At 34.9% G+C, this 25,493-nt stretch overlaps 1 protein-coding gene and 1 pseudogene across 4 annotated transcripts in view; one reads left to right on the top strand and one right to left on the bottom strand.

Annotated features, from left to right (window-relative positions):
• LOC149775678 (uncharacterized) overlaps window positions 1–25,493 on the bottom strand; it is a 103,984-nt gene that overhangs the window by 59,208 nt on the left and 19,283 nt on the right. For 2 of the 4 annotated variants that reach the window (XM_089944497.1, XM_089944499.1), the window contains exons 6-9: window positions 19,974–20,147; window positions 17,862–17,945; window positions 11,401–11,433; window positions 811–939 (exon numbers count right to left, since the gene is read on the bottom strand). In XM_089944497.1, the coding sequence (XP_089800623.1) occupies window positions 811–939; window positions 11,401–11,433; window positions 17,862–17,945; window positions 19,974–20,147 (420 nt within the window). The remainder of the gene's footprint in view (window positions 1–810; window positions 940–11,400; window positions 11,434–17,861; window positions 17,946–19,973; window positions 20,148–25,493) is intronic. The other 2 variants (XM_089944500.1, XM_089944501.1) reach the window with 1 other exon arrangement.
• On the top strand, window positions 21,456–22,692 carry LOC149775679 (uncharacterized; annotated as a pseudogene).

Here is a 25,493-nt window from a genome sequence, read left to right as displayed (position 1 = left end):
TTGCAATATAAAGAAAACTACTTTATGTACGAAATCACAATATATTGAGAATAGCATAACACACAGAACTGCAGTATGTGGAAATAATCAAACCTGTGTTAAATAACAGTGTTTTAAAACAGAAATAAAAATAAAGCACTTGGCTTCATGTTGCTTTCTTTCAACCCATACTGTTATATACTGATATGATTCTGGTCATGGGGTCCATAGTGATACTGCATTTTATCTAGAACTGCATCATAATGAGGCATATTATAATGAGGGAAAGCTGTAGGATTATTGCACTGATGTTTATGCTGAATACAGAAACTGATATAGGAAATCTGACTTTCAAAAGTTTGAACAACAAAATCTTAACATTGTTGACAATGATGCAGCTGTTGCCATTGCCACTGGTATGTCTGCTGAAAAAGTGTTATGTATGTCTTTCCATTCACAGATGGAGGCCCCGAGTGGCCAAGTGGTCTAAAGCGCTCTCCGTTACAGATCACTGCCATCTCACCTCTGTCTGCGTGGGTTCGAGTCTACGATTCGGCCAATGTGGGTATGTGAGAAAGCTTGCCAGTAGCTTCTCGTTGGTCGATGGTTCTTCACGGGGTTTTCCCAGGTTCTTCCTTCACCATTAATACTGGCCGCCATGCATAGCCTATAGTCTGCTGAAAAATGGTGTTAAACCCCACAACAACAATAACAACCATTCACAGATGTGACAAATAAACATATGAAAAGACTGTGATAATGAACAATAAAATGAAATATATCTTTTACAAATTATTATAGCAAAAGATAAACAAAGACAACTGTACTCACTGTTTTAATGAGTTCATACATGATTGTGGTAGTCTAAGTAATACTGAAGTTCCACGAAATTTAAGTTGTCCTACAGCACTCAAAAAGTCAGCTAATGGAAGCTTGTCTTTGCTCTCTGACCCAAACAACCTGCAAAACGGAATTAATCATGTAACAATGTATAAGCATTCTTCATGACAATCTGGTATTAATCATCACAGCTTTCAATTTAATGCCCATATTATGTACACAAAAGTCCAAAATAACTTTAGGTAATTATTTCTTTGCTTCTTAAAGCCATATTTTGAATCTGCATAACTTTATCGCTGAATAAATTATGACAGTTGTCTCATTTATTTACACTACAGGTTCCAAAACTTTTCAGTGAAAAAATAGCTAATACTAAAATCCATCCAAACTATAGCTTCTCTCGATTATTAACTAGTTCTCAAAGAACTTTTAAAAAATAATGTAAATGTACCATTTATGTTAATGTTAATTTGTGGTTTAATCATTGTTACAAACCACAAATTTAGATACCCAACAAGCAAGAACTCATTTTCACAACAGACATATCCAACAATTTTATCATATGTATACTTGCTTATAACTCGAGTCCAACTGCAGAATAAAGTAGACCCTAAGCTGCAAGTGAAAAAACACTGGCAGATCAGGGTCTATCTGCTTGTTCTACTGATTAGTCCTAACAAACTCCATAGACCCAGTTCTGATGGCACATTATATGCAGCAGAGCTGGCGCTGTGCAGTTGGCTTTTACTTTTATGTGGGTATATATGATAAGTAACAATGAATAACAAGTCATTTTTGCACATTCACCAAAGAAAAAGTGGATTCACAGTAATACAAAGAAACACATTTGTTCCATGAAACATGGATTTTCATAATTTGAGAAAGCCACTGATTTGTTACATACCCAATTGTTCCTACTATAAGCCCAGTGGGACAGCTACATAAATAGCCACTGATTTGTTACATACCCAATTGTTCCTACTATAAGCCCAGTGGGACAGCTGCATGAATAGTCAATTATATGTTACATACTGATTACATACTGAATTGTTCCCATTAAAAGCATATTAGGCAAGCTGCTTAAATAGCCACAGATTTGTTACATATTGAATTTCTCCCACTATAAGACTTATGTGCCAGCTACATAAATAGCCAATGATTTGTTACATACCAAATTGTTCCCACCATAAGCCTTGTGTGCCAGCTACATAAATAGCCAATGATTTGTTACATGCTAAATTGTTCCCACTATAGCCTTTTGGCCCAGCTACAAAAATAAACAATCACTGATTACATAATGAATTGTTCCCACTATAAGCCTAGTAGGCAAGCTGCTTGAAAAGCCATAGATTTCTTACATACCGAATTTTTCCTACTATAAGCCTTGTGTGCCAGCTACATAAATAGCAAACAATTTGTTACATACCAAATTGTTCCCACTTAGCCTTGTGGGTCAGCTGCATAAATAATAACTAATGATTTGTTACATACTAAATTGTTCCCACAATAAGCCTAGTGGGCAAGCTTCATAAACTCACCGTAAACTTGAAGGTGGGTTTATCATTGGTTATTGCTTTCTAACATAAAAAGTTTAATATAATTTTTGAATGTAGGAATTGGGTGGGTGAGTGGGTGGCATTGTCATCAAGCATGGTCATATCATTGGAGAAGTACAGTTAATGATATTATGAACCAAGGATTTCCGACCTGAACAAAATCATATTATGGGTTAAAAAGATATGGAGTTTGCATCAGTTTTTTGTAGTGGCATGCTGCTGCTTGCTTTCCTGTGGATTTTTCATATGTATGGATTATAAAACAACACTTTATAGCTTTTATCAGTTTTGTAATACATTCTAGAACTTAAACATCTAGGTAAGAGATAAACAGAGAATCAAGAAATACAATAAATCTGGGTGGCAACAGCACTGGAAATATATTTAAATCTTTGATACTTCTGTAATCACCTGAAAAACAAATCTTCTTCCTTCATTTGAATGTCGGGTGTCCTGTGCTTAAGGCAGGAGTCATGGTTATATTCTATGGTCATGTGCTTTTTGATTAAACTCTGAATATGCTTTTCTGTAATAACATTTTTATCTGCAAGCTGATAGAAAAGAACCTGGGGCAACATCTGTTCTCATTAAGGTCCCAGCTAATCAGAATGTAAACCTACATCGCTAATGAGAGAACAATTCTGCACATATTAAGAACTGGGCCCATAAAATTAAGTCAATAACCATGTGCACAGTACCAATTTTATCAACATACAGTACCCCTACATTTTAACACTGTCCATGGAAGATATAAAGTATATTTTTATACTCTGACTCTTTAGTCTGTAACAGAACAACGAACTATTTTTTATAACTAATTAACAAAAACTGTTACTGCTTTTTAATATTTCTTTAAAAAATCTGTATTCCTCTTATAAATCTGTATTCCTCTTATGTGGTATCCATCGATTAGAACTCAACGCAAACATGCAAGTGGTGTTTAGGCCACATCTCATGTTACTTTCATTATATATTTTCATGAGTAATATTATCTGAGAATTGTAATTCAATAGAACAGGATACTTTATATTAATTTATATTGTTTTTCTTATTATCATGAAGGCATTGGGGGTGATTTATGGACTTTATAAATGTCCAACTGCCAAAAACTTGTATCTGACAAGTGATGTGAGTTTCATTAAGATGAGACCTTTAAGATCAGTCAACAAGAGTTATCCTAAACAAGATCTGTCAATGACACGTTTCTGTCACAATACAAACTATAGATTTGATTTAGTTCTTTTATGGCAGAGAAACACAAGAAGGCTACTCAGTGGTGAGGCTAATGCATAAAGTGCCTTGCCCAAAGTGCCCAAAGACACATAATGGTAACCAATCCAGGCTGACCTGATGGTAGGATTCATACCCACACCCTTTTGGTCACACATTCAGTATGCTAACCACTATATATACCTGGACACATCAGTCCCATTCCATATCCCTGACCCCACAGGCGAAGATTACCAATAAAAGTTATTAGTAAACAAGATTAACATGAACAGTACATTATATATCCACTCCAGTGTGTAATAGTCTATGCAAACACTAATAGGGCATGTATGACATAGTTCTATAAGCAAACAATAACAAGGCATGTTTGACTTAATCCTCTAAGCAAACACTTATTGGGCATGTTTGACTTAGTCCTCTATGTAAACACTTATTGGGCATGTTTGACTTAGTCCTCTATGTAAACACTTATTGGGCATGTTTGACTTAGTCCTCTATGTAAACACTTATTGGGCATGTTTGACTTAGTCCTCTAAGTAAACACTTACTGGGCATGTTTGACTTAATCCTCTAGGTAAACACTTATTGGGCATGTTTGACTTAGTCCTCTAGGTAAACACTTATTGGGCATGTTTGACTTAGTCCTCTACGTAAACACTTATTGGGCATGTTTGACTTAGTCCTCTATGTAAACACTTACTGGGCATGTTTGACTTAATCCTCTAGGTAAACACTTATTGGGCATGTTTGACTTAGTCCTCTAGGTAAACACTTATTGGGCATGTTTGACTTAGTCCTCTAGGTAAACACTTACTGGGCATGTTTGACTTAGTCCTCTATGTAAACACTTATTGGGCATGTTTGACTTAGTCCTCTAGGTAAACACTTATTGGACATGTTTGACTTAGTCCTCTATGTAAACACTTATTGGGCATGTTTGACTAATGATCTTATTAACCAATGGATCTTGGTCTCCCATTTACAAAACTTATTTAAGGACTTATAAAGACTGTAGATAAACAAGGGTCAAATGAATAGGCATTTAATATAGGAGAATAGTAAATGTACCCTTCTAACTGTATAGACGTGACCTATAAATGCCTGAACACTATAGAAACAAATGTCCTGTTTGTTTTGATGATGGATGAATTACTTGTGAAACAAGATACCAAAACAGGAAATTACTGAAAACCCACTTCCGGCAAGTGTATGAACATAAAATATCATTGTATAAAGTAGTCACCATAGGAAAGTTGATATACTTTTTGTATATGGAAGGTGTTCTGTCTGTTGGTTAACAAACTTATGTTGGACCTTGTCATTTACTGATGATCTGGAGAAGTCAGAAGAAAGGAATCAGAATGAAAACCTGACAGCATTGTATGGAATGAATTACAGTATGGTCTGGTACCTTGACAGTAGTTTAGGCTGCTTATCTTGTCATGTACTCAGATTCCAGTGTGAAATAAGGTTTACCGCAAGTACAAGCATAGAAATACAAAAAGCATGCAAGTAATTAGACAATTTCTGAGTGTTTTTGGTTAGTTGCCATCAAGTGAATTTTTCTTAAAGTAAGAATAAAGGCCCATCACCAAAACTGTGTTAACAAAACTTCTCAATTTAAGTGTAACCTCATTTTAACAAACAAAATCATCACATGCAGGCAAGTTCATTAGTTACAACATTTCGATGAATGCTGTCTTTCAATATGAGCATATTATGAAAACTTTTGTCAACATGCATCAAAGCATATCTGAGGACACCTACACTCAAGCTGATGAATTTTGTCCATACACCGCCAGAGCTCTGTATAGGCAAGCAGGGTCACTGCTTCCAAAACATCTAGCGTCTGATCCTGGATTCTTACTTTTAAAAGTTGAATGTACAGTTTTTGGATAATGGGTTTGCAGAGTTCAGACAAATGCTGTACTTGATTTCAATTTTTAAAAGCCTACAAAGAGCTCTGTTCAAACACTTTCTATGAGCAAATAATTTCCACTAGAAAACATCCTTACTTTTTTTTATGTCATGGAAGCAATTTCATTTTAAAGTGTATCATTTATTCAATAATAATAACAACAATAATAGTAATAATCATTTTGAAAATAAAAACTGCCAAAAAAATATATTCTGCTTACTGCATTGGAAAAGTAAGTTTGTTCTCTTACTTAAAACAACCTGGCGATAAAATTGGCAAGAGACAAATTCAAATTAATCATTTCAAATTTTATTCTGCAAAAATAAAGATGAAGTAAATACCATACATCCATTCATTCATACATCAATCTATCCATGCATGAATATACATCCTTTAAGACATGAAATGATGCCTTTACTTATCAAAAGTGGTACAAGTTCACATCTAAAGCAGTCCAAAGATTACAGAATGTATATGTAATAAGATTTGCATGCACTGGGAAGTTTTCTTTAGTTATCACAAGTTAAAAGTATAGGTGGTATACGATTGATTCATCTATTACCATAAGTGTACAGATATGAATATGTGCATGTATTTGAATCAGGCCAGCAAACCTAGGTGTTGGTAATAACAAGATGACCATGTGGGCTGGAGATCACTCACCTGACTGGTAGGTGTTAAACCGTCAACTGCAAGAGCAGTTACTCTTAAGTCTAGGTTATTTGGATGTTTTCTCAAGTAATTTAACATTCATATGCTTTTGATAGCAAAAAAAAAATAATTGTTTCAAGGTTTTTCTATTGTTGGTATTTTCAACCATATTCAATGGCACATCTTGCTTTGTCCAATATTGAAAGGCCTTGATGACAAGATTCTTTCTGCCAAATATGGTCAAATTCTGTTCATTGGTTTACTTGAGGCAGAGTTGCTTTCATTTTTTTAAAAGTAAAAGTAGATATATTTTATGGCATATCGACATAATTTTGAACAATTCTGAAATGTTTTCAAAAGCTCAGCTACTTTCTGTCAAATTTGGACTAAACCTGACAAACTTTTTCTGAAAAAAGTGTTAAAGGTTTTACTGTTTTTAGTAACAGCAGCCATATTGGATGGTGGCTTTGTATAATTTTCAATGATCTGGTTAAAACTGGTCTTTGAGATGTTGAAAAGTCAAATGCTGATCGACAACAGAATATGTACAACAGATTAATAATATAAAACGGATGACAAGCACAACTGGACGTTTTACCAGGTGAGCTAAAAGAAATTTCAAACAAGTGATTTTAGATTTAAATGATCTGTAATTGTTTCAATTTCTTAACCCAATCTATCAGCAATTCCAATGAAGAAATGACATTCTACCCATCCCAAGAATTTGTATTTGTTTTTGTAAATAATTTATTTCAATTTATGGCATTAGGAGGTACAATGTCTTTTTAGAGAACACAATAAAAGTGAATTCAAGGCTTTTTTAATTAACTCTTTAACTTGATTTTGAAAGGATTTGTACAACATAACCTTGAATGCATATAAAGTACTTTTACATCCAAATTTTAAAGTAATTGCCAATAATTACAAACACAAATATGTAAATTTATTGTCTGGCCTGTAATGATATTGCTGCACCCCTTGTGTCATATGACTAAAACCCAAGACCCTGACCTCTAACCTTAAAACTAACTCCATTTGTCTGTCAAATCAGATAACAATACATTTTATGAAAACAGAAGATAAAGCTCCTGTATACACCTGCTTGGGTCCATCATTCCCAGGGAGGTGAAATTTGCACTATTCAATCTGGTTGCAAGTCTGGTGATTTAAATCTTCCAATTGTGAAAATATGCTTGCTTATAAAAAAATGTCCAAAATATAAAAAGAATTCCAAAACCAGCTTATTTACTTGTTTAATATATAATATAGGCAGTTATTACAATTAGTAATATACAACTCAATTTATTTTTTGTAAGAGAAAAAGCAATACCTTACAATTAGTTATATTTTTGTTATATACAAATTTATGATGATTCAGTTAGGTCATGGCAAATTTTTAAGTGTAAGCATTTATAAGTAGAGAAAGCTTTTATATGAATATCCACAAATAGATATGTTTATAGCTGAATGTCTTCTTAAGAAGTTTATATAAGAAAGTAGGGTTGTTAGTGAGCAAGAGCTGAAGATACCCACACTTCTATGGCATGAATCACTATCTTAAAGATTTTCAATTAACATGCTACATTGGATTAAAATAAAAGAAAAGAAAGGGAAGGACAACGCAAATATTGAAATACAATCCAATGAGATGTCAGCACCTTTCATGTGCTGTAATCAGCCGAGACGATCTGTTATGTATCCTGCATCATTGAGCCAAAGGAAAATTAGGTTTCTAACAGCTGTCAACATAAATGTAGCTTAGCTTTGTTGTTGTATATACACTTAATTAGGTTTTCACAGAAACAACTGCAGGCACTGCCTGCACAATTGCCTCTTTTTTCCTTTTGAGTAGAAGTTATATCACATTTATGATGATTACACTGAAACTAAATTAAAAAATTAAATTAAAACACAAATTTCACTTGACAAGATTTCTCTAACTGGCATTTCTTAGTGTTGACACATTAGGAATTTCCCCACATTTTCAACTGCAGATCAATATTTCATCAGATATTGTGTTATTTACATAAATATTTGTATTTTAACAAAAATGCAGATTTCAAGATGTCAGTTCTAAACTTTCAATGCAATAAATGCCATTCTCAACAAATAAAAATAAGCAACATAAGGTACTGAACTTTCATTTACCAATTCTGATCACAAATTTTTAACGTTAAGCAAACAGGAGTCTATTTTTTTGCTTTTCCTATTTAAAAAAATGGACCCAATCCTGCCTCTGCATTAGGGGGGGTTTTGCAAGAAACCAGAACACACTAAAGCCTGGGAGTGGTGTATTATTCTGTACATATAGTAAGAATGAAAGAAAATTATATTTTAATCCAAAAGAAAAATTGATTACTTTTTATTGATGTCAGAGTACTGAGCAGCTGAATTGGAATTTAAGTTCTGATAACCATTTGTTTTAATTTCTTTGTGATAAAGAAATATTGGTTAAAAAAAATTTCTGTGACAAGAATAAGTATTATGAAGTCAACAGAGTGAATTTTTATACAACATAAATTCACGTTGGAATCTTTTCTCACAAGATTTTGACTGATATTCAGAAAATTCAATGTTAATGGTTAATGATCAATGTTGAGGGTCCATTCAAAATTTGCAGTGTAAGATGTATTATCTTCTACAGGCATACTGCAGACTTTGGGCAGAAAAATTTAGCAAATCTTCATCTCTTTAGTTGTGATTATTGATCCCGCACACATTACTGGTCATCTTGGCATGTGTAAGACAGTGAGTTCAATTGATCCACTTTCTTACAACTAGACTGTTTTATAAGCAGCCAATCTGCTCATGTTACATGGTATTTTGATAAGTTTTTCACTGATACAGATGATCTGTAAGTAATTGTACTTTTCAAAGTTGTGGCTATTCCAATATTGATAGTGCATCACTTGCAGAGTGCATCACTTGCAGTTTGTGTGAACCATCATGTGGCAGCAAGATTTTTCTAAGAGGCCACTGATGCAAAAGCATGCTCTAGACTGAACAGTGCTGGTGTGTAATTTAATCTCTAGATATCTACCATGCATGATTGGTGGCAATAAGCTCAAAGATGTTTAAATTAGAACACTGACACCATCTTTAGGTAATGTTCACAAATATGGAACAGGTGACAGTGACCCAGTTTTGATGTGTGAAATGTTTTTATTTCAGAATGAACTCTTAATATAAACTTAGGATCAGTAGGTAAATAGATAACAGAACTGTAACCATATTTTATTAAAAGGTCACTGCAACCTAATTCTGGTGTATGGTACCTGTTCATACCACGATACAAGCTTCATGTTAATAGGTGTAATAGTACAGACAAAACTCTTAATCAGTCACCTCTGGGAAGAGGCCTCAGAAGACTAGTTTACTAACAGAGGTTCATTTCATTTATATTTTGGTCAAATGGCTCTTGAAAAACTGTTTAAGACAGGTGATTGTTTAACACAAGTTAATTTCTTCAAAATATTGCTGAAGGAAACTCTACTAAATTGGTTAATTGACACTGGCAACTGCCTCATACAGGTGACCCTTAAGGAAGTTTTTGGAGTTACAGTCTGGACAGGAAGAATGGACAAAATTGTTAAGAAAGTTTGGATTAATCCTTAAAAGCAGTCAAGATGACCAAATTTTGGTCCTCAACACACATCTGTTTCAAGCAGGACCTTTAGTGCAAGTTGGTGGCAACTGCCAAAGTAAATTATTGCGCCCCCCCCCCCTTATTTTTAACCAATTCGTCAAGCATACTGGAAAATATGGTCACATGTTCATTCCAAGAAAGATGAACACACAATGTGAATTGGATTTTAAAAGGCACAGGTTTATCACATTACAGTTTGAAAGGAAAGATGAACATAATTTTTTCAGGAAATTTGGATAAATCATGGAAAGAAGGTCAAAGTGACCCATTGTTTTGGCGCACAAAACATATCCATCCCAAGCTGCACCCTCTGTATAAGTTTTGCAGCAAGAGGCAAAACAGTACTGAAATTGGATCACATCATTTAACCAATTTTTCATGCACCTGTAAAGCAGGTCACAGTGACCCAGTTTTTGGAGAAAGACATTCATTCATCCCAAAAGATTCACTGACACTGTGCAAGTCTGAGGTTCACAGGTACACAGTAAAATCTGTCTTGTGAGACCTGATTCTCAATGCATGGATTTATTGTTTATACACAGCATTATGTCTGGTCATGAAAGACCATTATATTATTGAAAAAGGGGTGGTTTTTCAAGACGGGTTCTACTGTATTGGTATAGGAGTTACAGCCCTGACTGGAAGAACGGAGACATCTTTTTTTAAAGGAACTTCTGCCACCAAAGTCAGGTGCACAACACATATCCATCACTAAATGTACCTTTTTTATTAGTTTGGTTGCAATAGGTGAAAATGAATTACAGCCAAGACAAGTAGGATAGATGCATAGATGGACACAGTGAATTCTATAAATACCACCTGCTTCTTGAAGCAGGGGTATAATGAAAGCAGCAAGGTTATATCAGGCAACTGGAGAACAGTACCTTGTCCAGGGAAACAACATAGCAGCTAATCTGGGCTGGTCAGATTGACGATTCAAACCTGCACCTTTCTGGTCACAAGTCCCACATGCTAACCACTAAGCCAAAGAAGCAATATCAAACAAAACACATGTTCAAAATGTGTCCCTCAAGAATTTTTGGAACTTGCTCATTTTTTTAATTCCAACAGTATCAATAAATGAATTACACCATTGCAACTTCTTACATAACCTACCACACAGGACCAGTATACGTGATTATGAAAGGCTGAATTTTCTTCACATCAGATGAATAAAGACATCTAGATTACAGGATTATTTGCACTAAATTCTTTTCTTTGTTACTTGAAATAAGTGATTAATTTTTTTATAAATCCAAGTTTCTAAAAACAATTTTCTCTGTGCATTTATTTCTTTAAGTTTCTGTTAAAGGCAAACACACAAGGAACATCTTTCCTATCTGTTTATTGTGAGAGAAAAAAATCATAAAAAAATTAAGTGTTTTCTATTTGAACAAAAATTGTCAACAAACTTATAGGCTGCAAGTACAAAATCACCCAGTGGGACCAAAAAAGAATGCAGTAGCATGCATATCAAATTTTTCAAGACAAATAAAGCTGAGAAAGGCCCATCCAAATCTGATTCGATCTGACACTTTCAGGTAATAGATCAACAATGTTATTATTATTATAGTACTCACAAATCTGAGGGATCATTGGTATCACTGAATGTCCTGAAAATTGTGCAATAAATCATTGTGATAACAGGTAGGTTCTTGGGGGAGGGGGGGGGTAAAACTAATTTTAATGATGTCATATTTACCTGTTGTTATTTCATAACTGGTACTTTTATGGGAGGAATATATCCCAACATTATTACAAAAAAATTGGTATTCATAACAGAGTGAGCCAGAAGATTGCAGAATACCCACACATTCTTGCCAATGCATACTATCCCTTCGTTCTTTCTGGGGGAGCAACCTAACTTAGTGAGACATCAGTGTAGGCTGGGAGGTGGGAATCTGACAATAGTAACAGGTAAGTATTAAGTTATTAAAATTACTTTTAACACTCCTGCATCAAGTAACTACATTTTGATATCAGTAATACACTACCCATTGCTATTGCGCAGTTGAATTTGTTAGTTTAGTGTGAGGCTGATGATCCCACAACTGGCAAATAATTTTTTTTTAAAAAAAGACATGGAGTACTCATCCTCATTGAAGAGCAGGATATTAGTGCAGGATGGAATGTGCACGGGTCACTTTCTGAATGACTATGATTGGGCCCAGTGAGCAAGGTAAAAGGGGTTAGAATGTAACATGCAATCATCAAAATGTGGCCTTAATCACATCCTATAAGGATGAATGGGTTAGACAGGCCCATGAGGCAGCCATGGCTTGAATATTATGTGCTTTAATTCTGGATGAAACTAATAGAGAAACTGAGTGATGTTGTTCTTTGAAAAGGATGAAAAACAAATCAGCCACTGCATTAATAAAGGGGCAACTTCCTGTTTACTAAATGTAAAATTAGCACAATTCATGATAAAGGTAATGTGAATTATATGATTCTGAAATGAACCATAAAATGGCAAGACTGCAAAATGCAATATTATACGCAAGATACAGAAATTTAAACAAGATACCTGTCCTTAGCTATAAAAATGCACAGCCATAAATTCTCAAGCCATACATAATGTGTATGAAACAAATGCTAATAAATCTCAAGAGAACTTAAATTAACAGAGATAAACTCAATCGGGGGTGATGAAGAATATGCACAGTAAATTCACCTACTAATGCATGAAATGACAGCAAATCTTCTTCAACATAAACAATGCAGACATTACAGCATGTCAACATAGAAATAAAGAAGGGGCAGTACACATGGGCAGGAATATACGGGGAATCCCAGAATCAAACAAGTGTTCTGGAATCTGGTTCACCCTATTTGGAGAACAAATTTTCTTTATATGGTCAGGGTATTTTCCTCCTGGAAAAGTACCAGCTATGCAATAGTGACAGGTATGGTATTACTTATATTAAAACTTAAGACTGTTTCTTTATTAAGGAATCCAAGTTTTGGACTAAACGTTCTTTTGATTATACTTATGCATTCATAATATGTTAGAATACCAACTACATTGCAAATCAAACTGTTTCAAATGACAAAATATATTACACAAATCTTTGGCTTGTTTCAGCAATAAAAGTGCTAAAACCTCATCTGCTTTCCAATATGAGAGTGACATCCCCCTTGGGATGAGGAACTGTGTCAAATCACGATTTGTCAATTACTGCTGGAGTAAAGTGCATGCTCTTCCAGGTAAGAAACTGAGATGAGCTTGGGAGGGAGTGACAATATTATAATTAAGTATTACCTAATAAATAATTTACACTGCAAAAACTGGTTTCTTTAAATACAATACCTGATCAATGTATGTCAGGAGAATAGGTAGCATCTGCAGAGTTACATCCCCTTACCTCATACCTGGCCCTGGTTCCACCTAACAAATCAGCTTTGAGTCTCAAGTGAAAAACAGAAAATGTTTACCACCGATCAATCAATGTCGATAGTTCTGAGGTAGTATTTTTCCTCCCATTCACTTATAAACCTGTTGAATGATCTGTGATCATAAACCTGTTGTGCTACTGATATAGACCAGGTCAGATTTAGCTCGTTGAGATAAAAGGTTTCTGAGATTGTTGTTGTTGTTCTTGTTGTGGGGTTTAACGCCATTTTTCAGCACACGATAGGCTAAGCATGGCGGCCAGTATTAATGGTGGAGGATGAACCTGGGAAAACCCCAGGAAGAACCACCGACCCACGAGAAGCTACTGGCAAGCTTTCTCACATACCCACACTGGCCAAATCCTTGACTTGAACCCACGCAGACAGAGGTCAGATGGCAGTGATCCGTAACGGACAGCGCTTTAGACCACTCGGCCACTCGAGGCCCCGGTTTCTGAGATAGATTTAGCTTGTTGGGATAAAAGGTTTCTGAGATAGTGTAAGAGTTGATATGAGTAACAAACCTATCAGGTCTTGGGTTAATTCCATGTAGGCTAAACAGAAAACCCAACATATTAAAGGAAAAAAGCCAGAGTGTAAGCATTGCCTCTTCCTTCTTTGAGAGTAAGAACAAGCGTTATCTTGTTCTTCTGACTTGCTCAGTTTGTGTCAAGTACCACTTCAATGTCATCATGGGTCCTGAAGATGCACTAGGTGCAAAGGGTTCAAAGAAGACAGTGGTTTCAAGAGGAATGATTAATTTCCCTTAAGTGTTCAAGAAATGAAAGAAGGAGACATCACATATTCAACCAAGCCATCATTAGTCAACCGCTAAGATTTGAATTTCACTGATTCTGCCTGATAAGTCTAGAGTTTGTAGGAAGCACGTCTTCTACAAAAGATGAGTCAGGGAAACTCTACACCATGGTTCAAAGAGAACCTTGTTCAACCATGTCAGAACCCTGGTAGGTTCCATTTTGGAATATGGAGAAGTAATCTGGGACCCGAATACCAAGGAATTCATTTACAAACTGGCAACAGTCCACTGCTGAGCAGCATGGTGCATCACTGGAGATCAACACAGAACTAGCAGTATTACAGCTATGCTACAACAGCAACAGTTGCCCACCCTCCATGAGAGAAGAGCACAACCTAGGGTGGTAATGACGTCTGTACCATTAACATATCTAATATCAACACAATCTATGTGCAGCCACAGCCAGAAATACACCGTCCCATTTGCAATGACAAACATTTACATGTACTCCTTCTTCCCAGATGGTATTTGACTCTGGAACACTCTGCCACAGACAGCAATTAATTGTGCCTCAAAGGACATCTTCAAATCACAGGTGCAGGCCATCCAACTAAGCTAAGCACTCAAGTACTGTTTTTAACTGCACTGTACATATATTCTTTTAACCAGTACACAATATTCTTGATCTGCCAATGCAATTTTACAAAGTATGGAAATACACCAGAGTGATATTGTACCTAATTGAAAAAAAAGAAGGAAGACCCAACATATATTTGTTTTGGCCTAAGTTGTCCTATCCATGATGGTTAAATGACTTATAAATCATGGAGCCTGTGATTGTTATCACATCTAACTTCTCCTCAGAAAGCCATGAAATGAAGTGAGGTAAATTTGGTATCTATGAATTAGAGGAGATATCTTCTGCTTGCACCATTAAGAGAAAACTATATTTTCCCTCATAGACTTTCAAAGTGGGCAAGCCTTTTTACCTGAGCAATTTTGTCTTCTGCTTATTTGCACAAAGGTTTATTTCTGAGGACATGTTTGATATGAGCCAAGCATGAAGGTCAGCATTTTATAGTTATGATGGAATGTCTGCATGCACTGTTGTTTCAGCAGGTGAGGAGAAGGAAGGACTTTCATGAGAATCTCTGCCACCAGATTATGGGAATCAAAGATCAATGATTTCTTCCACCTGATGGAAGCAGTCATGATTAATCTGCACTTGAATTCCCTTGCTTCCTGAAATATGCTGGGTTGGAGGAAATGTGTTCCATTTAGTAAACAGGAGTCAAATGACCTGGCTTTCAGATCTAGAACTAGTTAAATGATGGTCGGGAACTTGGAATTCCACCTTATTACCATGAGGTCTACAAGAAATAGACCACAAAGGGCACAGCTTGAACTTAATTTAGGAGTGAATGGACCATTCTGTATCAATCTGTTCATTCAGTCTGGACAGAGTCTGCTTGGATGTTAACTCTATCTGGTATGAAATGGGCTTGAATGTGGATCTGTCAACAATGACACCACCTGAGAAAATCCCAAACAAAAGAAAAGATGGCAGGGGATAAAATGGGCACTCCAAGCAGTCATACTGGTACATGAACAGCTCATGGTTTCCTCCAGTTGATCCAGCAGTGGGATGTCCACCATAATCTGAGAGAGTTCTGTCTAATTGTTGAGATGGGTGCTTCTCTAATTAAACAACTTGGAACAAATGGTCATGATCTAGTGAGAAAATGCTTTGGCCACAAATGGTAAATAAATATACAGACAGAGCAGCAAGATTGATGGTGTTTGCAGTCTATGTAGACTGCTTTCTGGCTCTCAGACTCCCAGATTAATGGTGTCTGCAGTCCATGTAGACTGCTTTCTGGCTCTCACACTCCAATATTAATTGTGTCTGCAGTCCATGTAGACTGCTTTCTGGCTCTCACACTCCATGATTAATGGTGTCTGCAGTCCACGTTGACTGCTTTCTGGCTCTCACACTTCAAGATTAATGGTGTCTGCATTCCATGTAGACTGCTTTTTGGTTCTCACACTCCAAAATTAATGATGTCTGCAGTCTATGTAGACTGCTTTCTGATCTCACACTCCAAGATTAATGGTGTCTGCAGTCTATGTAGACTGCTTCTGATCTCACACTCCAAGATTAATGGTGTCTGCAGTCCATGTAGACTGCTTTCTGGCTCTCACACTCCAAGACAGCTGTTTGAAAGAAACAGATGTCCAGCTGCCCTCTATCTATTGAGCATAAATAAACACCAAGAAATGGAATAAATGTCAGTGAAAATTACATAAAGAATCTTAATAAAATGTGAGAAAGACTGCATGCCAAGATGTACTGAAGTATCGCATCAGAAATGAAGTTTAAAAATGGATTATTGATGCTTAGAATGAATATAATTTTGACTATCATTTTTCTCTACAGTAATTTCATATTTATCATTTCCCCTCCGCTGAAACTACTTCTAAAACCATAAATTGTAACTTTTGGTCTTTGTTCATGCAAGCTAGGGATCAAACAATGATGGCATTGGCATAATTATAAATTATATGTATTGTGAATTCATACATTTTAAACCTGACACCTTGGAAATCAAAGTAATGTATAAGGAATGACAGCCAATATCACCAAGCCTGCTATGACCATTAAAGTGGTAACACTTATTCAGCTGTATTATAACAAAACTAATAATGCAGGAATCAACCCAACCAAAATAAACATCAAAATATAAAATAAGTTAGATGCAAACTGTACACTAAAGTAAAATGACCTATCTTTAGACTTGTTTCGATTAAAACAGTTATGACAATTATCTACTTTCATCTGGAACTCAAGGTCTTGTATTCATGGCTGTACACAATACATAACAACAGTATCTGAAGGAAAAAGACACAACTAGATTTAAAGCTATACTAATGATGCAAACAATTGTTTTAAGGTACAAAAAAGCACTAATCTGATGCAAGTCTTCATTTTCAATATTTATAACTTATTTTGGAAGACACATTCATGGCCAGGAACATGGCAGGAGGTTGCTGCATTGGGGAAAAAAGCATGGCAAAAAAAGAGCCAATTCCGAACAACTTTTACAGATTTCAGAAATAATCCTCCACCTTACTGATTTATCAATTTATTGTTCTATTCATTAAATGTAAGCACAACTGACCACTGGAGTAAATAATTATGATGGTGCTGGTTGACTTATTGTATGTCAAAATAGACAGGTGGCAAATTATAGAATTTGGTGCCAAACATTCTATTCTAGGGAAGACTAGTCTCATCTTTTCTTCTGTCTTTGCAAGCAGATATTTTGGCACTTTTATTGCTAAAACAGGCCAAAAAATGTGGCAAATATCTTTCCTCGCTTAGAAGGGCTGGTTCTGTGAGGTATTGGATGTTCTCCTAATGCACTATGATCTGGAAATGTATCTGATGAAGAATCAAGAAACTCTGTATTAGAAACCTAGGAAACCTGTATTGGAAACCATGGAAACCTGTATTGGAAACCTAGAAAACATTAATCTGTTTAGCTAAGACAACAGAATATAGGCTTTTGTGCTGCAAAAAACTGTTCATATGTTACAAAATCATTTACCACAGCAAAAAGTGTATTTATAAATAAAGACTACATGAAAATTGTACACGTATCACATACAGCAGAAGAAACAAATTTAGAATTGTTCTTGTAGTGAATGTTTGCCAAGGGAAGTTTGCTAAGCGTAGCATTCAGGGCTTTATATCTTTGTCAAATGTGTCAATAATATATATTAAATCAGTACTACAAAACACACCACTCATAAATCTAGTCAATTACCAGCACTCCTACAAACTAATGTGTGTTTGTGCATATAGCATGTACAGCATAAACATTTGCTTACTTGGCACTTTTTAGAGCATCTTCTGTCACAGAGGCATCATCTGTTTCTAGGCCTTTACTTATTCGGATGTCTAGGACAAGCTTCCTAAAGAGATATCAGGTGTTAAAGTATTAGCATCTGAATAAAGATTACAGAGGTTGAAATCATTGGAAAAGAAAAAAAAGAAATAGTCTAACCTAAAAAAAAGGACATATCCAACCCATCTAATATACTGCTACATTGACACATGACTTGTGTATATATAACTTTCATTCAAAATCATTAAAATAACACTAAAGAAAATAGCTGTTGTTGTTGTTGATGTAGGGTTTAATGCCAATTTTCAGCACAAGATAAGCTATATATGGCAGCTAGTATAAATGGTGGAGGAAGAACCTGGGAAAACCCTAGAAAGAACCACTGACCCATGAGAAGCTACTGGCAAGCTTTCTCACGTACCCACATTGGCTGAGCCCAAGAATCAAACCCACGCATACAAAGGTGAGATGGCAGTGATCCATAAAGGTGAGCGCCTAAGATCACTCGGCCGCTCAGGCCCCCCGCCCACAAAAAAAAACAGAAGGTTGTACTAGTTATATCAAACAATGATCAGAACAGGTAAGTAATCAAAAGTTGACTTCTATACAAAACTTCCATCTGATGGACAGAAAACAGAAAATACATTTGCTTTGCATCTTAGTGGACTCAAGCTCCATCAGCAAAGCCAGTAATAATTCTCTGCAAATAAATTTATAAACTAAGACATAGATTTTACTACACATATGTCCTTACTGGAGCAAAATCAACATTCATTAAAAAATATACACAATTAACTGCAAAAAAAGATCTGTAACTGTGTACAGAATTCTGTTCCTTTTTTAAATACCACACATTTTAGGTTAATCTGCAATGGTAACTTTCCCTAACAACATTTCTATTTTATGCTACTCCTTGTTATAAATTACAAATTATTCATTTAAAATTTGTGCATCTTGTATTCTGATTAGTTTTAATCAAAACTGGATTAAAAACATCACCTCAAGAGAAGTATAAGTTAAGAAGATGTAAGATGGACATGTGGCCATTTTTTATAATCTCATACAGTACAGTAAGCTAAAAACGAGAACAAGAGCATGTTGTTTTTAAAAATCTCTATATACCACAAACTCAATGAAAAATTTGGTATGAAAGGTGGTTTATATCTTTCTGAATTTGAGATGACTGAGAAATGATATGAAGCTTCAAAGAAAACAATGCCTCAAACCTTCAATCAACCATCCATTTTACTTTAAATGTGATTTATCTAGAGTATCCAGAAAGGTACCTTGTCCGGTCTCATCTTTGAAAGTTTATTTCTTATACATGTGTGATCTGTTTTCAAAAGTCTTGCCCTGCACCATTTCCATGCCATTTTGGCAACAGATAACAGACTTGATTAGATATTTACTACTTATGAAATATTTTATATTAAAATTCTATTTCCACCACCACCACCACCCAAAAATGACACTGTCTTGTAACTGTAAAGTAACCTCATCAAATCTGTGTAAAAACTGTCAATGGAATCCACAATAACTATACTTCTGGTCAGGAAAGATACTAATTCAATAATTTTTCCCATCTGGTAGAAACAGTAAAACTTAAAACCTGCCATTTTAACATTAAGAAAATTAAGATTTGAAGAAAAAGTTCCAACTGTGATACTAATACTGTCAAATATGTTTCAACAATGTAATATTAAATTTCCTGATGGAAGTATGCTACAATGAAACAGAATCTATATCATGCCAAATGTTATTTTCTGAAAGAAAAAAAAAGGAAAATTATCTGTCAATGACATGCAAGTAACATACATACTTTGAACTAAACAATGAGGTGGAAATTGCAAAATATTAATATATTATGCAAACAGAACATTAATAATGTGTTTGCACCTCTATGATCCTTGCTTGGATTCTGTGTGCCTTAAAGGGTTAATGGTTATTCAATTCAATGTCTGAAGGTTTGGGGGGGGGGGTCTTTTGATTCCCAAGTACCTATATATAAATGCCATCTCACATGAATACAATTATAAGCTGGCATAAATGGACAACTGACCTATATTCAGTAATGTATAAATCTTAAGTTTCTTACTTGAATTCCTCAAACTGCAAAAAACCATCAGAGTTTTCATCATAATATCTGAAGATGTATCTGCACCTCATTTCTGCTGGCATTCCACCATGCTGTGTACAGGGCTCCATTGCTGCCAGCCCCAGCAAAACATCCTTACTAGTGAGGATTTTCCTTTTGTGAACATCAAATGCCCTATAAAAGAATCATTTACAAATCAGACTCTGATACAATGAATTCTCAACCAGAATAGGTACAAAGTGTGTCTGAAAAATACAATATAAAGATGAATGTTACAGCATGTATATAAGATCAAGCAAATTGAGATTATTACTTGCTTGGGGGGTGGGGGTTGCCTGGTGCATCCATATCAAATCAGTCTGAAAGTAATGGATCAACAATGAACAGTTTTATATTACTAAAAAATCGACATGAAAATGTATCTAGTCTATTAATATTCAAGTATCTGAATATGAAAGGGCAAAAATATACACAACAAAGCCAATCTCTAATTTTTTAATACTTTACAACAAAAGTAAGTACTCTCTAACACTAATCCTGACACACACAACTCCTCAACTTGAGTGTACAATTAAATACTGTTCATGTAGCTTATATAACATCAATTACATTTTTATAAATAAACCGTCAATAGTTAAGAAATTTTTCAAATAAACAGATTTCAAATTTATAATAATAATTTGTTCACATCTTTGTTTATTAGTGAACTTTAGCATTTCAAATCAAGAGTGCTTCAAACTTGAGAAATTTCACAAAGATATGGTCAGACCAAAGTGCCCATTTTTTTCCATGTCTATATATAATCAATAGGCAATTTTCCAATTACTTCTCTTGTTCAACTCCACAAAAATCTGGAGGCCTTTCATGACACAGATGCTCATTTATCAATGACGGATCGAAGCTAGTTATCTTCCCTTGAATCCGATAGGTGGCAGAATGGAAAATGCGGTTCAAGATTGCTTCTGCTTTACTTTCTACTTGACAAACAAGCAAAGAATCGATAGCATCTTCATCATGCATTTAGCAATGTCTTAAGCTTACAGATCGTGGACACTGCCATCACTCAGAAAGGAGTTAAAATACAAGGAGCTAAGTTATCTGGGCGAAAGAAGGAGCTAACTGATCGGTAAGTATATCTTCTGTGTAATCAGTGATACTGTTGTCAACAATGGGAAATGGTGGTGAAATCTGGCAAATGTTTGAGACTGCCTAAGAAACTATTTTTACTGTTTTGTTTAGAAATATTCAAGATTCTCACTGAATATTTATTGCATAACAATTATATTTGATATATTATTGAGCGAATATTATTATATCTGTATTATAGTCCAATGTAAATGTTCTTTCTGTTCTCAAGTTTGAAGCCTATGACATAAATGACAGATTTGGTCAAAATTATGCACCAGAGTTTTGCATGTCTATGCCACATGATAAACTGTATCACATGATGTCCACAGTAATACAAAGTTTTTCAGGATGAACATGGATGAAACTGATAGGTATTTGGGCCAATCTGACAAGGCATTGGATAGAAGCACATCAAATATGTATCATGAATGATCAAATCTGTATCACGAATGCTTCCTGAAATACATGAGTTAACATAAGAGAATGATGTGTTGTTTGTTAGGGCTGCTTGTTGCGTTGAGATGTCAAAATCAGTCATATACAAAATTGACATATCTTTTGATAAGCAGGGATTAATTCTGGAATCTCAGCATGAATGCACAGCAGAAATGGGTCCTTGTGCCCACTGCAAACATGTCGGTGCTGTACTTACAGCAGTATTTGATCTGTCATTTTGAAGACATTGCTTAGTTGAAGAAACTTGTACTCAGAGATTACAAACATTTCATCAGACAAAAAAGTACAAAGGATCACCTATCAAAAGTAGAGACCTGAGTGCTGATGATATGAGAAACTTGTACTTTGATCCATGCCCTAAAGAATATTGAAATAACAAGGGATATCAAGACTTACAAATACTTGTTTGAATATGAAAGGAATTTTAAAAATGACTATTTTTCAACTTTTTGAACCAGCCAATGCTATTGCAGTTGTGCATGACCATGATTACTCAACTCATGAGGACTGTTTTCTTAAGGTAAACAATTTAATGTAAATAGACAAGGAAACAGCTATGACAATTGAAAGAAACACCAGCAATCAGAGTAAAAGTGCAACATGGAAGAATGAAAGGTGTCAAAGACTATGTTCATAAAATGTTAATGATGAACATATATGTAAATTGACAGAGAAGGCAGACAAAATTGCATTGGCCCATACATTTTATAGAATATAAAGAGTTATGGGCACCAGCAATACTTCATGGACAAAAGTTTGAAGGTGTCACTGTCAGAAACTGTGTGAAAGTAACAATAAGAATTGTGAACAGATGTGGAATGTTTATTTCTGTAAAAAAAAAAATATTTTTCTAGCTGCCTCACCTGATGGCAGTATATTGGATGGGCTTCAAATTGAAGCAAAATGCCATTTCTGAACTAAAGATAAACCTATCTGTGAGAAGATAGTGCCTTATTTGAAAGGGAATGAGGATGGGAGTTTAAGCCTCTGTACTCATCATGACTACTATTATCAGATACAAGGACAAATGTACTGTGCAAATAAAACTGAGCATGACTTTATTGTTAAGACTTTGTGCGATACAAGTTTTTTAAGAATTCAAAGGGACAGTTCATTTATAGAGACAATGGAGAAAACTTTTCTACGATGAGTTCTTCAAAGATGTCCTCCTTGAAAAGTATTTTTATAAATGATTTAAATGAAAAGTTTCTTTTATATATATATATATATATATATATATATATATATATATATATATATATATATATATATATATGTATAATATATATATATAGAGAGAGAAAGAGAGAGAGAGAGAAAGAGGGGGGGGGAGAGAGAGAGAAAGAGGGGGGGAGAGAGAGAAAAAATCTGATGGAGTAAGAGAGACGTACAAGTGTGCTTGATGTGATAATGGTAAATATTATGTGAATTCTCTTTCTTTTTAATGCATAACCTATACCAAAAAGAATACATTAATGTGAGAGAGAAAAGCAGACAAATTATCATGGAGTAGTCTAAATAAAGTCATGTGGTTCTATGTGCACTTTTGCACTGACAGTTAATAAAATGTTATATGATTTAGGAAACTATACTGGACTTGAAGCAATAAAAAAAATCTGATGGAATTTTGAAACTGTCTTTGCATTTGCTGTGCATATATTTCATTGCCTTATAAAGTGTGAATACAAATACTAAAGCTAATAATTGCACATTTTATGTTTACTGATCAAGTTCTTTCTTCCATGTACTTAACTGTAAAATGCAGCATGTCATTTTCAACATTTTCACTAAGCCACACTAATCAGCAGATAAGGAAATAAAGTTAATAAAAATGAACTAAAACAGACAACAAATTATAATTTCAATGAATTCTAGTGCTAATGTAGTATTTGTTCCACCAAAAAAAAAGAAGACATTATTCATTTTCATTAATACATGTAATATGAATCACGCATTCTTAGAGATAATACAAGATCTAAAATTGCAAAGCTTGTAACAAATGGAAAAAAAAATTCCGATGACAATTTTGACTCAGTAACCATCATTGGTTCACATAAAGTTCTGCAAGTTTTTCTAAGTCCAATTATATGCTCTATATGCACATGTTTACTTTCAATTGTTCATAACAGTTTCTCTAGTCATTCAATTTTTCTTTTGGAAGAAAGTCAGAATGTTTAATGTGACATCTTGTCTAGCAAACAGATCTTTCCACCTGGTGTGGCTCCAATTAATGCTTTGACCATATTTCTGTTTTTGTAAGTTGATGTGATGCTGCTGACTTATGTCTCTTCACAAATTATCCTAGTCATAGGATATTGCTGTTTAAAGTCAGATGGGGCATAATAATGTAAAAGTTCATTTGATGGTCAAAGCTCAACTTCTCTCCATTGCTTTGAAATGAATATTATTCATGTTTGCACAATATTACTTATGGCTGATTCAGGCACCCCAAATAAACAGGAGAATTCAAAATGTGTTATGTGTCTCTGCAGCTTTGTCAAAACGATGAAAAACTGATCCATTACACTGTCCTTCACTACTACATAATTATGGCTACATGCTGCTGGACCAGGAAAGCAGAGTACAAATCTTAAGTATTCAAATGTCTGGAATCCAGTATAGAAATGTATGTCCATGTCATCCTTTTCAAAATTGAAAATTGAGAACATAGGTTGCTTTGAGGTTTGCATTTCTGATGAAGCAAATGTAGACTGCGATTTCTCAGTACCTAGTTCATCTACTATGTCAGTATTGTTGTCAACCACAACCTGTCACATCTAGGTCAAAGTTAATATCTGAATCAGAGCAATAATGTGGACATTTGTTGGTCACTTCTTGAAGAATATTCCTTATCACACTTCATTTCGATGCATGGTTCTGTCATGATAAACTCTCTGGTGTTGGTTCCTTGGTCCATGTAAACACACTGGGTACTGCTATTTTCTTCTGTCTCTTGGAAAGAGGGATTGTACCTAAAGTATAAATAAAACGTTATCCTTAATATATCTTATCAAGGTAATGTGTTTTATAATTTATAAACAAATCTTATCAACAATATTGTGAATAGATACCCACATTAACATCACCTGACATAAAACCAATTCATTAGTGAATTGATGGGGTGCAGTGAAAGAAAATAAAAGTAATGGAAATGTTTAGCTACAGTTTCTATTTTTATATTATTTAATAGTTAGTTATATGAGATGTCAGACTCAACTATATTCGACAGAAATTAGCAAAAGCCAAGCAAACTGAGCTTACCATGTATGGTTTCTTGAATGTAATCATCATTTGTGAAGTGCATTCTGCAGACTACTCTTGACAATGACGGTATCCACTCTTTAAACGAGTCCTTGCCTCTTCATATCACATGGATCCATTCTTTCCTCCATTTTCCCTCAGCGAACGAATGTCCCCCTCTATTGTGACAGCCAAGTACACGGCAACATGTCCCAAGCGTTTTTACAATTTAATGCTTTCAGCTTCTGACAGCTGTTTCTCAATGGACTGAATCACAATAGATTGCCCTGGTGAATGATAAAATCTGAGAGGTTTCCAAAAGATTGGGACTGGGTTTTCTGTGGTGCCACCTAATGGGCAGATAACTGGCTATGATCCAGATAAGGTCCATAGATATTGTCATAAAAGTTGATGCCATATATAGCCACTTATAAGACGAACCCAACTGCAAACTGCAAAGACCCAGATTTGCCATCACATAATGCGATGGTAGATCTGGGTCCGGGCAGTTTGTTAGGAGAAATTAGTAGAACAAACAACACAGACCCTGATCTGCAGGCACATTATGCCATGGCAGACCAAGATTTTTATTGTTTGCTGTTTGACTTGACTTACAAACGAGCATGTATAGTATTCTAACCAGAAATAATTCTTAACTCTTGTCTTCACAAATATTAATTTATTATTAGACACTCA

Source organism: Sinohyriopsis cumingii, chromosome 19 (genome assembly GCF_028554795.1).
Source record: "Sinohyriopsis cumingii isolate HCF-2022 chromosome 19, ASM2855479v2, whole genome shotgun sequence".
In the NCBI taxonomy this organism is placed as follows: Eukaryota; Metazoa; Mollusca; class Bivalvia; order Unionida; family Unionidae; genus Sinohyriopsis; species Sinohyriopsis cumingii.
Note: the sequence above shows the minus strand (reverse complement) of the source record. Positions and strands in the feature narration are given on the sequence as shown.